At 38.2% G+C, this 14,909-nt stretch overlaps 1 protein-coding gene across 1 annotated transcript; it reads right to left on the bottom strand.

Moving 5' to 3' along the window:
- Window positions 1–1,425: 1,425 nt before the first annotated feature.
- On the bottom strand, window positions 1,426–12,417 carry MSANTD1 (Myb/SANT-like DNA-binding domain containing 1; the record flags this gene model as incomplete). The annotated part of the gene is made up of 2 exons (XM_010080031.1): window positions 1,426–2,472; window positions 12,133–12,417. Coding segments are annotated over 2 exons (526 nt in total), but the record flags the coding sequence as incomplete, so codon positions are not given.
- Window positions 12,418–14,909: the final 2,492 nt, after the last annotated feature.

Genomic DNA, 14,909 nt, shown 5'->3' with positions numbered 1-14,909 from the left:
GGACAGTGGCTACCTACTCTATTGTACAAGGATCAAATATGCTGCATTGCTATTGCTCATTAATTGGATTTAATTGCTATAAGGTTCAAGTAGATAATATCAGTAAATATTATTAATTCCCACGGAGCTGGGGAGAGTTTATATCTTACTGTAAACAAGTTAGTCATGAAGCACAACAACATGGATGCATCAGCCTACCTGAATGTGTGACAGATCTACCTTTGGAATGTGCAAAACCATGACGAAGCACACAACATACATTCCCTTTCTCTTACAAGTCTGTATGACAATGCTCTTGCAAGTATTCTGATCACCTGTATGACATTAGGAACAGTCCTGCTTTTAAGAGTAGTTCTGCAGGCAGAGATACAATAAGGTTTCGTGGTTCTCTTTCAGATATGACTAATTCAATTTATATACACAGAAGTATTTGGAATTTCACTTTTGCTAAATGCCAGCTACATCTCTGTCTTTGCAGAATCAGACCAGACACTTGCCCTTTTTCCAGTCACCCAATTGCTGTAGTAAAGGTGGAGTGAAGGAAAGTTATTGCATTTATACTTCAGCAGCCACCATCTTCTGCAGGTTCAGTCTTCTACCACATTTGCATTATCCTGTTCTCATTAATTCAACTCTGTAGGAATGGGCCACATTTACATACTTAATCATTCTTAATCTTCATACCTGCAGGATCTTCTAAGAAATATTTCCACATATTATTAATTTGCTTGGTGAGCATAACCTTTATGCTGTTCATCCAGCATAATTACAGATTAATTGGTTGGGCCTGGGTTTTAAAATAGTTTAGCTAACATTAGCTTAGGCAACAATACGTTAAATTATATAGAGAAATGCAAACACCTTCAAAAACAAAGTTTCAAGAGGGGACACTAGGTAATAGTGAGAATGGAAAATGGCCTGAGTTCCTGGCACTAGCCGTAATTCTGTACTTCCTATACTATCTAACCTTCAGTCTGGCAAATGCAGTGAAAGCAGTATAAATATGTTTTTCAAGGAGTATGCAAACAGAAAGGGTATATAGGAAATTCAGCTGATGAATTTTTGAATTTCTATTAAAGGTTATTTCAATGTCATATTTCATTGAAGAACCAAACACTTGCTGGTACCTCATCTTAACGACTTACGCACAATCCTTTATGCCTCCGGCTCCCTCTTGTGGTGTATCAATGTTGATCTGCCTTACAGACCACACCTAGAAACACCAAATTGCATCCCGAAGTTGGGCCACCAGCAAATACTACCGTAGAGGTGCTGAATGTTCTTCATCACTTCCATCTCTATATTTTGGGCATGTTAGGAGATCTTTACCCTGTAATTAAGAATTAAAAACCTTTGACCGTGGTTATCTCTCCCAGTATTTTTCACTGTCCCAAAGCATACCATCTGCCCAGCAATAATAAATAAGTTTCTTAGTTTTCTTTATTTCATTTGACAGATTTTATATATATATGTATATACACACAGTAAATATTTTTTCTTTTGTGATAGAGAATAAATGAGTTTTGATTGCTGGTTGTTCATTAAGTCAACAGATTCCAGTTAATAATGAAAAAAAATTAAACATTTAATATCAAAAGCAACTTCAAGTATCTTCTATACATTTTAGTATTCAGTATATAGTAAGGTGGTTGGAGGGTTTTCTTTTTATATCAAAAATGTATTTGAATAGACTATTTTTACCCTAATATTTTAGAGTACTATTCATATCAGACATGGAGTTCAAAATCATGTATCTCATGGTCCCAACTAGTTCTTCACAAGAACCATAGGTCACTTGTACAATCACAGCATATGTTTCAAAACAGGGTTTAATTATCAGCAAAGTCAAGATGCAATTACCATGTTTAAAAATGCATTATGTCATTCTCCTACAACAGGTCAAGCTATACTCCTTGATGTGAAGCAATATACAACACCACTGTTTGTAGAACAATACCTGACCTAGGCATAAATTGTACTGAAGTTCCCAGAGCTATTCATCCCTTAATGCTTCTGTATAAAAATAATTCAACTTAGGCATATATTGCACTAATTTATCATCCTGGATAGCTCTCACCCTGCATTATCTGTTCTCTTCGCTTAACTAAGATTACACTAAGGTTTTATTTTCCATGGAAAACCTGGGAATAGGGCAACAGACACACATATGGTGTGCAATAAAGGGATACCTATAATATCAATAGTAATCTCAGAGGCATTCACAAAGGAAACTACACATTGGATTTGGAGATCATTTTCTCCAGTAGATTCATCATTCTCTCCTGTAACTGTAAGCTTTGAACTTGAATGATGTTTTGCTGATCCAGAATCCTGCGAACTTCTCTACAGGTTTCTTCCATAGCTCTACTCAACTTCTTCTGTTCTTCCAACATGGCCTCCATTAATTTTAGTTTCTTCTTTTGGAAGCTGCAGCTTTGCATTTTTCTTTTCTTAACTGGTCTTTCTTCAGCTCTGAAATGTGAATATTTGTTAACAATTAAACATATTTCTAAAAAAAAACTATGTCAGAACCTAAAATTCTATACAACATTCTTGGCCAAGCTACAACCTAGTCCTATTTTTAAACCCCTCTGTGTTCTCCAATAAATTCCCTCTCAAGTTCATGCCAAAACATAAGTATTTAATGTATTATTGCATAGTGTTACAGACTGTAAAAAAAAATATTAAAAAAAAAAAAAAGGTTTTAAATCTCATTGTTTTTAATGAGAATTTTCCCTGTAGAATACCAGGCATCTTTTTTTTTTTCTTTTTTAAATCTTGACATTTCTTACACATTGAATTTATAAACTGTATTGGGAGAGTCATTTTGCTCATCTGGCCATTAAAACTCCAATTTTAAAGCTGCAATAACCAACCTACCCGGAGAGAGCACTGTACTGTTGTGTGGTGGTAAGTTACAGCTCATTTTTTAAAGCATCACATCATTAAGCCTGATCCCACTATAGTGTACTGGTCTCAGAATTTGCCTTTGCACTGAAACACGGGAGCTACACTAACCGCTCACTTATGTAGTCCACCACAAAACACTACAAACACAAGAAAAGTTTTTTTTTTAGGATACAGCTTACAAGATTCCCTCTTTTCTTACAGGTCACAGATTGATCATATATCATATCAGCTGCTCTTTATTTTTTTTTTCATTAAATGTATTTGTCACAAACACAGGATACAATGACTACCACCTTCTTATATTCAGGTTAACAACAAGCTTTATCAAGTAGAATATCTAACAAAACAAACCATACTTCCCTTCAAACTTCTAACATTTTAATAGACACTTCAAGCAAATGATAACCTTCTGCCTGTAGTTTTGTTTTCATCATAATATAAAGGTAAGACTCTGTATTCAATATTGTAAGTAATTGCTACTGGGATTTAAGAAAAAAAAAAAAAAAAGTTCTTCTGAAATTCAAAGAGAGTATCTGTAGCCTTTGGAGAACACCAGATCACCAGTTCCTACGGCTGTCTGTGTATCCAGTCATGTTGACGTTCCTCTAGCAGACAGTCTCTAAGCTCTCTCAGGGTATAAAAGTTAGACAAACATGTATCGAATTGTACATCCTCATCTGAAATCTGCAAAACTGTCATGTGCAATTGGGCTAATGATTTAAGAATTTCCTCTATGCTGCATTATGCTGAGTTTCTGTTTTGGAAGAATGAGATAAACCTGGCAATAAAGACAGTGCTCTCAAGATGTGTAGTTCACATGGCTGTCCCAACTTGGGGTGACAGTGCAACACATGAATTCAAAACCAGACTACATGGCAAACAAGTCAGAACACACACATAGACCTGTTTCTTTTAACCTGTAATCTAAGAAAGAAGCTGAATTGTGAAGGAGGAAGAAAGGCAAGTAGAAGGCAAATGTGTAAGTGAATTACACATTTTAAAAACCTCCAGTTACAGCTCGATAACTTCTTTTGTAACTTAAAATTATAGTTCACATGTTCATTCACACTTTTTGTAACTCCAGACTGGAGTCCCCAACATCAAAGTTATCTGATGATGGGTTTTGAAGTCTCTTCACACAGAGATCAATCCCAGATGTGTTCTGCCAAATGCATTATCCTGTCTATGTGAAATGCAATGATGAGATAGCACAGTTGTGAGTAGTATGCCATGTCAACACTTTGTACATTTCAAGACATTCTTGAATAAAGATAACTTAAACTTGTGAAGAAGGGGAGAGGGGAGGGAGGTCATTCAGCTGTGGCAGATTTGTATCATCATTTCATTAATGTTCTTATTCTGCTTGACAGGCTTTGTGCAAGAGTCACTGTGACATTCAGATCTCTCAGCAAGAGAAATAAACAATCCTAAGCACCTGAAAGACTTAATGCAAATTTAACAAAAAGACACAATCTCCTTGACATTTAAGAGTGCAATGACCCAAAAAAGGTGAGGTCTACGAAAAGAAAAAAGTACATTAAATTAAATGGTATTAAAATCTTAGAGGAAAACAAAATTGGAATTGGTCTTGAGGGAAACGGAGTACTGCTTAGTCATTTGAATGTGATGGCTCCCTGTGCACAGGTACGAAGGAACAACAGTCTTCCTTCATAAATGCACACTAACATGGTGAACAAAGACCACTGGCTTTCAGACTACCCAAGAATTTAGAGTTATTTGTACAATTCAAAGGGCTTTATCAGCATTACACTGCTACGGTGATGCTAAGGGAAAGGAGAAGTGAGGTGGGCGCTGGCCTCTTCTCTAAAGTAACAAGTGATAGGACAAGAGGAAATGGTCTCAAGTTGCACCAGGGGAGGTTTAGGCTGGATATTAGAAAAAATGTCTTCACTGAAAGAGTGATCAGGCATTGGAACAGGCTACCCAGGGAAGTGGTGGAGTCACCATCCCTGGAGGTGTTCAAGACACGTGTAGATGTGGTGCTCAGAGACATGGTTTAGTGGGTTAGGTGGTGTTGGGTTGACGGTTGGACTTGATGATCCTTGAGGTCTTTTCCAACCTTAATGATTCTATGATTCTACCTTTATGCTAAACAAAACTTTGGAGGGTATACAAAATAAATTCACCTTTGCAGATTCTATATATCATATTTGATTTTGGACATCAAATAAACGTGCGTAAAATAAATACATGCTGCTCTGCTCAAACTGCAGGTGAAGCTTGCAGCTGATCACGGAGATTACCACAGCCAGACAATCCCACAAGAATGGGTCTCATCTGACAGGAAATTCTATCTGCCCCCATCAGCTCTAAGGGACAGAATGATTTGAAATGTGGTTCTCAAATAGGTCAAGCAAGTGGAAAAGGTCTACAGCCATCTAACAGTGAATCTGTTACTCCAAGGTTCCCACCAGAGCACTCACATTCACAAAGAATGCATGCTTTCTGGTAGGCAGAGCAAGAAACTTTCTGAAATGATGGTATTATTTTAGCCAAAGTCACCTTTTGAATTTAAACTTGTCTTCACAGAGGATTTAATTATCAAAAACTCAATGGATCTCTATCCTCTTCCCTATACAGTACTAAAAAGTAGTTATGGTAAGAACTCTTGTCTGAAACAGGCAAGAACTGACGCCTAGAGCCACAAGAGGGCTTGCATCTTGTCAAAGCAAACCCTGGTGAGAATGGTCCTTAATAAGGAATGAGAGAGAAAATCTGAGGCATGTCAATGGTACTGAGCTGCACTGAGTATTGTGTGACTTTCTTGGCAACTGTGGCTGCCATTTAGTTTTTAATTTCAATCAGGACCAAAAAAATAATAAAAAATAAAATTTAAAAAAAAATAAAAAAGGAGATGCAGTGATTTGGATTGAAAGATGTAAAATAAGGCCTTATTTTTAAGAGAAGAAAAAAAAAATCTTTGAAGTGTTGTCCTAGCGCCTGTACAGGATTTTATACCTTTTCCAGTTAAACAAATGTGGTCCATCAAAAACCTGCGAGACATATAAACATATGTCCAAGACAATAACTGTCCTGTACAGCTCCAGAGAGGAAAGAAAGGCAAAACGTCTGGTGGTGATGGCAGCTACCTGGGGAACTGCATCACCAGTATCTGCAGCCTGCTAATAACTGAGAGCATACCCACTGACAAGTGCTTGCTCAAAACAGGGTTTTAGCATAGAGAAGTCCCTCCAAAAGCCAGGGCACAAGGAGATCAAGGTCTCCTAAGTACTCTCTATGTTTGTTTACAATTAACAACCAAGACTTGGTAATTAGACAGGCTTGATTGAAAATAAAACCTTCTTTCAGACACCCCTAGCTTCTAGCTTTGGTGGTATTCCCAATCTCCTTTTCTCTCCAGCCATAGACTATCAATGAGCAGGTTTCAGGGTGACTCACAAGTCAATAGTAAGGACTTGGAATTTATAATCCTCTCTTCTTGCAGACTAGCTCTTGAAGGAGAGCTCTTGAGAAGGGGTCTATAAAAGAAGGATCTAAAGAATCTAATTCACAAGTAAACAACCCTCAGCAACATGAAACAATGTAAAATGTCCAGTGACGCCTGAAGGAGTTATTTGAATACTGAAGTGTTTCCTTGGATACTGAACTATCTTTCTTGAGAAGTTCTAGATCTCCTAGGTAGCATGCCAGAGAGACCGCTCCAGTGTCAATAAGTTTTTATAACAGAAAGTCAAGAGGGAAGCAAAGATAGGAATATGAGTTCAGCAGTGAGTACCCGCCAGCATCAGTATCCTCGGATAGCTTCAGCTAGGAGTATGTCTAGTTTGTCAATCTATAGGCACAAGCATAAGAAATGATCACTGTTTGCTGTAGCAAAGTTCCTGTTACTGATTCTCCATGTTGTATTCCTGGGCAGTCAACACCTCTGTGCAACAGACCCTGTCAGCATCCACAGCCTCTGCCAAAGAAGCATCTCCACCCTTTGCCAAGCATAGCTTCTGAAGGTAGATTTTGAGATCTGGAGGAAAGAGACATCTGGGAAATCCAGGACCTTAAATACAATCTGCTGATACTCTTGGGCCTCTAGTGTCTACAGCAGGGAGCCTCCAAGAGATTTGGCGCCGATATTCCCCTGACCACACAAACGAAGTATGGAAGAGCTCTGGCCTTGGGACCACGTTCCAAGAAGGACCTTGCAAAGCTATTTCCACACTATTCACCAAAACAGACAGGCAAACCAAGGGAAAGAAATGCTGAGCAGAAATGACAGTGTGCATTGGGGACCAAGGGAAACAAAGCAAAACCTCTAAATATAATTAGGCAAGATATTAGGCAAGTCTCAAATGTATTTGCTGTCTACCTATCAGAGATCAGTTTAATTCACTGTTCAATTAAAAGTTCCTCGATTGACTGCCTACACTAACCCAATAAGGCTCATTTCAGGGATGTGTGTGAATAATTAATGAAAAATAAGTTGAATACAAAGAGTAATCTGTCTAACAAAATGAATTACCTCCACAAAACCATAAAAACAATTCTTCCTTTCTGACTACTTCACGGCAAATGGGTCTCCAGTACCATCAGTTTCTGGAATCTCTGGCTTTCAACTACTAACAGCTGGTTCTGGCTTAGTTGTGCTTTTTAGCTGTTTACAAATCTGAGTAGATCCCTATATCTTTATGGAAAATAATTAACAATGATCTGGAAATAAATATTATTAATATTAGAGGTGGCACAAAGATCTTCCAGGTTTGAGGACTGAGAATCAGGCAACATGGATCTTCTGGTAAGCTAGGCTCATTCAAATACAGCCAAATGCATTCAAGAATCGCTGCGGCTCACCCTTGAATTAAAGTGAAGAAAAGAACCACAAAAATTACTTGGAGCCTGGGCAAAGCATCTTGCTATGATAACAAGTCTGCATAATGAATGAAGATGCACTACATAATGCGCATAGCCTAAAGCTCAAACTTCTTTGTAGATGCTGCCCATTCAGATTTTAAATAGCCACGGTGTAATTTTAGAAAGATTAAAGGCTTTGCCAAAACTGTTATTTCCTGAATTAGCATCCTCACCAAGTTTTAGCACACTTCTATTAAACAGTTCGTATCTTGGTTAATTCATGTTACCAATTCTTTCTCCACGTGTAAACCTTCTGTACCATATTACATAATCTACATTTAAAAATTAAAGAATAGCAAAGATGGCATGATCATGGTACACAACTACCTTGAGGCAAAAAGTGAAAAATACTGAAAGGGTCTCCCATATAGTGAAAAGAAAGATAAATAGAAGTAACATCTGATAGTTTAATTCACTATATTCACATTAGAAACTTCCTTTGCAGGGGATTAATCATTGGAACAGATCCCTGCAGGGAAGAGTGAATTCTCCATCTACTGAATACATCAGATCTAGACCGGATATCTACGAAAAAAAATTCCAGGAGTCAAACAAATCATAAGAACAAAGAAGTGGAGGACAAAAGAGACGTGGGTCTCCAGAGTGCAGCAGTCCTCTGCTGAAGGGAGGCATGTCACAGAACCCCCTCCATAACGTTTCTGGGCTCCACACCAGAATAACTGAATTTAACTACATGGATTGTGTTTAACAGAAAGCCAGACTGGGTGACATGGTGGTTTTATTACTGTCTATTAATCTATGAAAGTAACTCACCCCCATTTTCAGCACGATAGAAATGGCAGAACAGATAAGTCTGAACCACACTCACAGTCTGTAAAATTATGTTCTGTCATTATTTTAACAATGAAAATAAAGACTATAAATTAGTCTGCAGGGTGAAAAAACACTGTTTTCAATTAGATAAGAAGTCATTTATAGCGGCATCAGGAATTCTGATTTTAAAAGTTTAAACTGCAATACAAGACTCCACCACATTGCACTATATAATATGACCATAATAGAATAATTCTATTATAGTCAGATGTTTTATGAATGTTGCAGTTTAATATAACCTTTGTTGAAGCCCAAGAGCAGTGTTAGAACAATACTAAACAAATAGCAGGCACCCCATTAAAGGGACATAGGAATTCCAAATGTTTTTCTCATCTGCAAACTGCAACACAAATAAAAATTTATTTTATTCCATGTTAATTGTGTTATCACTAACTAGCAACATTTCTTTTTTATAAGAAGGTCCCAAACTCAAAGAATTTCAAATAAAATGCAAAGAAACCCACTTTCAACTATTTTTAGCTTGAGAGTATGCATGCATTGATTGAAGTATAATTGTCGACATTTTTCTCTATCATAAAAGCTAAACATTCAGTTCAATAGTTTTTCTTAAGTTGTAATTTATATAGCCAAGTAGTCCCCTGCTATGTTCAAGGATACTGTGGAAAATGCAAAGCTGACACTCAAAAGCTGTGTTTGACAGTTTAAAGTTTTCAGAAGTTTAAAAGCTGGCGTCAAAAAAATTAGTTTGAGGTTTTTTTCCACTATCCATTGTTGCCATAACATCATCATTTTTATTACTGAAAAAAAATCTCATAGTGTAAGGTTACTTTGCACACTTGATTGATCTGAGTATAGTCTGCTTCACAGAAAAACAAGGAATATACAGTTGTAAAATATACAGCTGTAAAAGGCATCTATATTTTACATATAGATGTGTGTGTATTTTTCAAAACATGTTTCAAAATTATTGTTTTGCACAGCCATAAAGTACAGAAAATGAGAGGGAAACAGAGGAAATGAAACATTCATTTCAAATCCCAGTGCTGTCCTTAGTTCCTTTTTCGAATCTATCAGATCAACTGTGTAAGCTTGGAGGCAAGGGCATTTACAAGAAAGCCAAGATGGACCCAAATTTTGTATGCTAATTCTTTTCTCTCTTGTTGGCTATTTCAAAGTGTTTTTCAAATCCAGGAAGAAACACGAATTGCTTAAACTGAAAATTGCTTCTCAGTTCATAATTTTCTGTTAGCAACTCTAAAAGAATTATCGTCCTTACCAAGGCAGCTCTAAGTGATTTTAACCCATCTGATATCATCAGCAAGCACTGTATTTCCTTCTGGCCAAAAAACGGTTCGCTACTCTTCTCATATTTCATCAGGCTAAACTAAACAGGTCAAAGCTGTACAAGCTTTTCAAAACACCCTGTGTCTACTGTAATACCACTTTTCCTCCTTCCAGATACAGGCCCCATTAATATCACAAGTGCCTTCCAATTTTTAATCCCATCACGATGCTCACCCGAACATCGTAGCATGTTCAAGTAGCATCTACCGATGAAATTTTTCTTGTTTTAAACACAGCAGAACTGTATTTGAACTTGTGAATATGTACAGATCTTGCTGCTAAGTGACACGCACAATATTATACTGCACAAAATTCTTTTATTATAGAGACTGTGAGAGCACGGCTGCATTAGTAAGGTAGGGAGCACTGTACTACAGAGGTCCTACCACAGCAACAGCTGCCCTGCCCTCCCCTCCAGCTCCCAAGCCCTGTTGCACAGCCATCCTTAGCAGGCAACTGCAGCGCTGCAGCCTGAGCTACTGCGAGGACAAAGCGTCATTACCGGACTTGCAGCTAGTTGACAGACAGCTTGTGCCATTAAAGGCTAGATTTAACTGATCTGCAGTTTCTAGATTGGCCAAGCAAAGTTAAAATATTTTCTACGAAAACAGTTTAGGTAATTACCTTGGACAAAATTTTTAAAAACCCCAAACCCAAACCACTGAACCTGAAGCTGGGTAAAATGCATTCTAGCTTAAATTTTCCAGATGTTATCACTGTGGAGATAATTCAGTTAGAGTGGCTTAAGGCCACTTTAGCTGTAAATGAAAGCTTCTACATGAGAGTGGGAGTCCACCTGCACACTGTAAGCACAATAGATACGGATTTGTGGTCGATCAGCTTGACTTCTGTGATGGCTTGTCTGCGCTCTGTAATGAAACCCAGCGTGGTGACCTCTGTCCTTCCCTACCAGGCACCTACAGTACAAAATCTGTGTTGTCCTGGAGTTGTTTCGAAACTGAAGAAACTTAACGTTTGTCATTTAAAATAAGTCTGATGTTACCAAATAGTATAGTGCATAAACTATACCTTGTGTTTATGGAAAAGCAACCTTCTAATTAAGCATTAAATAGTATTACAGAAATCAAATTATGAACTGGGAAAAAAGTTATTGCATCAAAAACGTAATCTTGGACTTTGCACATCCTAAAATCAAGAGAGACTGTGTATCAGGGATATCAACTACTTACAATGAACTGTGATGAAAAAAAATGTTACTTGTGAACAAAAGGTTGCTACAGTTCAAGAATTATACACCCTAATAGATATCCAGTTGCCAAAAAAAAAATTTAAAAAATAAACAGCTATTCAAGCACCATTTGCTTGAATGACTGAATGAATTTACCCTAGTTTTATTCATCCAAGAGCAGGCCTGGAAACAATAATCCGAACTTGTTAGGTTGGTTCTTCTTCCAGCTCAACAACTTCTCAGTTGCATGTCTGACAAATAATTTTACTGTTATAGTTAAAGCCTCACAGACTCCTGATAAGGATCTCTAGGATCAACTTTTTCTCCTGCCAGAAAACTGTAATCAACCCTTATTTCACACCACTCTGGATGAAAAATGAGACCACTAAAGTCTAAAATATGTAACAAGGCATACAACCCCTCCTTTTGTTAAAACACTGCCTTCCAGAGAACTCCAATCTTATGAAAAAAAGGAAACACGTTTGCTTTCTCAAACTAGCATTTACTTTGAAAAAGTGACATTCTCAACTGTACTGAAAATGTTGCAATATACTTTCAAACTTCATGAGTAACACTTCAGTGTCCACAGAAATATCCCATTTGAATTGCTTCACCATTTTAATAATAGCTGAAGCCAGAGAAATTTCATACTCGTACCAAAAGCAAGCCAAAAATCATCTAAGCAGTATGTTATATCTCTGATTGCACTGCAGGACTCTCTGGACCATGCCCATGCTCCTATTACAAACACTCTACCTCATGTGAGTGGTGACATGCATCCTGAGTTTTGGCAATATTATGCAGCTTTTTGCCCAGTCTTCATACTCCCTTTCAGTCTCTCACAAAGGAATAAAGAAAATTCCCTAATTCAGCAAGGGGAAGAGATCTCATTTGTGATTTACAGAAAAGATACAACAGCTGTTAGAGAAAAATGTGCTAGAGTGTCCCCTTTACCTAGCAGATCCTGTTCACTCTGTGAAACACAAGAATGGGGGAAAAAATGATGCTACCTCAGCTTGTAAGAAAGTAAGCTTGACGAGCTCTCTGAATGTTCATCTTCAAAGCACTCTTCCCTTCCTTCATATGTAAACTGGTTATATGGCAAATACAGAGGTGTAGACTTAGCTGATGGAGACTGTGAGGCCTCCGTCTGTGATGTAGAAGGACCTGGCTGCTGATTTTCGTGCATTTTCACATCGCTGTGGTCTGTCACTTTGGATAAGATCCTATCAATGGTTTTGTAGTAAGGCCAGTCAGGTGCAACTGTTTCACTGTCAGTCATGCATTTTAATTTCCTGGAAGAAAAGGCAGACAACATTAAAGCTTGTTTTCCTGTAAAAGTACTTTTCATACAGAGCTTCCATCTCAAAACATTTGTTCTGGTCACATTCGGCAGTTGAGAATAAAATTAGACACTTTTTCTTTTAACCTCTGATGAAGCCTTTCAGTTTCTTTTCCAAGTTTTGACCTGTGATTACAAGTTGCATGTAAACCCCAAATGAAATTCAATGCAAATGAAGAACTTTACAACTTCTAATGGAAACAGCACTATGTTGGTTGTACAATAATTTTTCTTGCCCTTACAGAGTGCCAGACTAACCCATCTGACAGCGGTCCCTGACGACTAGAGAAGGCAACACACCACAGCCTTCACCAGACTATGGGCAGCACTGTCCTTCCACGCTCTGAAGAATGAATATTTGAAGAATTTATGTTTATTTCCCACGATGAATACAAGTTAAATATAATTCATACCCTTTTCCTCCTAATGACTAAAAGGTCTGAATCACCCAGGTAAAGATCCTAGGAACAACCATGAAATATACATGTCTGTTCATCTGTTACAGAATAAACATCAGTGTAGGAAGAAGTATAGCATTTCATTAACTTACAAAAAAAACCCAAAAAACAACAAAACAGTAAATAATGCATTATAAACAGCATGCACAAAAGCCTTACAGTGAAAGGACTATGAGCCATGACCTTGTCTTTCACATGCATCTTATTATGAGATCTATTATTCAATCCTAACACAAAGTTCACTGCTATCCTACTTGGTACCTGCTGTTATTTTATTTACATTAACTTAGAAATATAAAACTGAGGTGTATAGATGAATTATACATCTCAAAAACTTCAGTCCCCAGCTAGAGTCCTGAACTTTCTTTTCATTTGCCTTTTCCAGTCAGGATCTTGTTACTTTAAATCAAAATGCAGCAAAGGAACAAAACAGGAGAGGCAAGATCAATGACAAATGCTCCATCTTCTTAAACCAGATTTCATTCAAATTAATAAAAAGCTGAATCAAATCTGATTCTCCCAGCTAACAAGAGGTTTCCATTTGCAGAAAAAAGGATAAAAACTATCCTGGACACCTGGCCCACCCCCTTTTCCTGAAGCCTTTCAGGTTTTTCCTCCTCAGCATCCGTCCTGCCCACACTGGTCCTGCAAAGGATAGAATTAAAATAACATGTAAACATGAAAAAAATGGTGCCAAACTTAAAAGTGAGAAATTGAAGTTCTTCCTTGTAAACAGCTCTCAGTTTACGGTAAGGGGAAATCCACCAGTGAGGAAGAACGCAGAAAGATTTGCTTAGATTATAAAGCTAATTAAGGATACTTTTCCCCTCGTCCTTGCGAGGTCTGATGAGCTTTTCCAGCTATTTAGAAATGCACATCATAGTCCTGCATAGCAAAGCCCCACTACCATCCATATTTTTATGCCCTCTATGCATTCAAAATCTTCATTTCATACATGTTTCACAACCTGCTGCTGTGATTTCATAGTCAGAGAATATCTAGCACAACCTGCAAATAGATGCATATCTGTCCAGCACAGACACGAAATAGCTAAATACAGGGCTGACAGCAACCATCACTTGATATTGATTATTTTTAGTTCAATTGCTTAGGCTATTTGCATGAAAAACATATCAATTAAACCACTGTAAGCCACTAGCCAAGTCTACATCCCACATTTGTTTGTCCATGTTGAAAGCCCCAATATGGATGGGTTTTAAAACAATGGGATTTAAAACATTGCCATCCTCAGCTCCTCACCATGGCTGGTCATCCCCACAGGAGAGACAAAAAAAGCAATGGCAAAAAAACCCCATGTGTGAGCACATTTGCCATGCCCGTGCAAAGTCCAGAAGCTGCATGAAGACTCCATGGGACATGGTTTGAGCCTTGAGGACTGAAAAACATTGTGCCAGAAAGGATGGGAAAAGCTCAGAGCTGGTATCCTGCCAACTCTGCTCTGGGGCAGAGTTGTGTTTAGACCAGTGGTGGCCAGGACCTCCAACTCCTCATCAAAAGAGCTGCTGCCCAGCCAGTCCGTCCCCAGCCTGTACCAGTGCAGGGGATTTGACCATCCCAGGGGCAGGACTTTGCATTTGTCCTTGATGAATTTCATGAGGTCCCTTTCAGTCCACTCCCCCAGACTGCTTTGGTCCCTCTGAATGGCAGCCCTGCCCCTGCATGTGCAGTCTGCACCTCCCCAGTTTGGTGTTATCTGCAAAATAGTGAGCATACACTTCACCATCTCCTCCTTCGGGTTGTTGATATTAAACAGGGTGGGTGCCAGGATAAACCCCCGCAGTCATCCACTTGGAATGAGCCTCTGGGTAGAGTACAAGCCACCAACCACCACTCTTTGAGGCCAGTGATCCAGCCAGCTTTCCACCCAGCTGGTAGTCCATCCAGCTTGGATCTTCTTGGAGACCATGTCAAAAGCTTTGCTTTCTATGGTCAAGCTAGACAACATCCATTGCTCTTTCCCCATACA

This window comes from Pterocles gutturalis, unplaced genomic scaffold (assembly GCF_000699245.1).
Source record: "Pterocles gutturalis isolate BGI_N339 unplaced genomic scaffold, ASM69924v1 scaffold48039, whole genome shotgun sequence".
Lineage (NCBI taxonomy): Eukaryota > Metazoa > Chordata > Aves > Pterocliformes > Pteroclidae > Pterocles > Pterocles gutturalis.
This window is presented reverse-complemented; position numbering and strand designations above follow the sequence as displayed.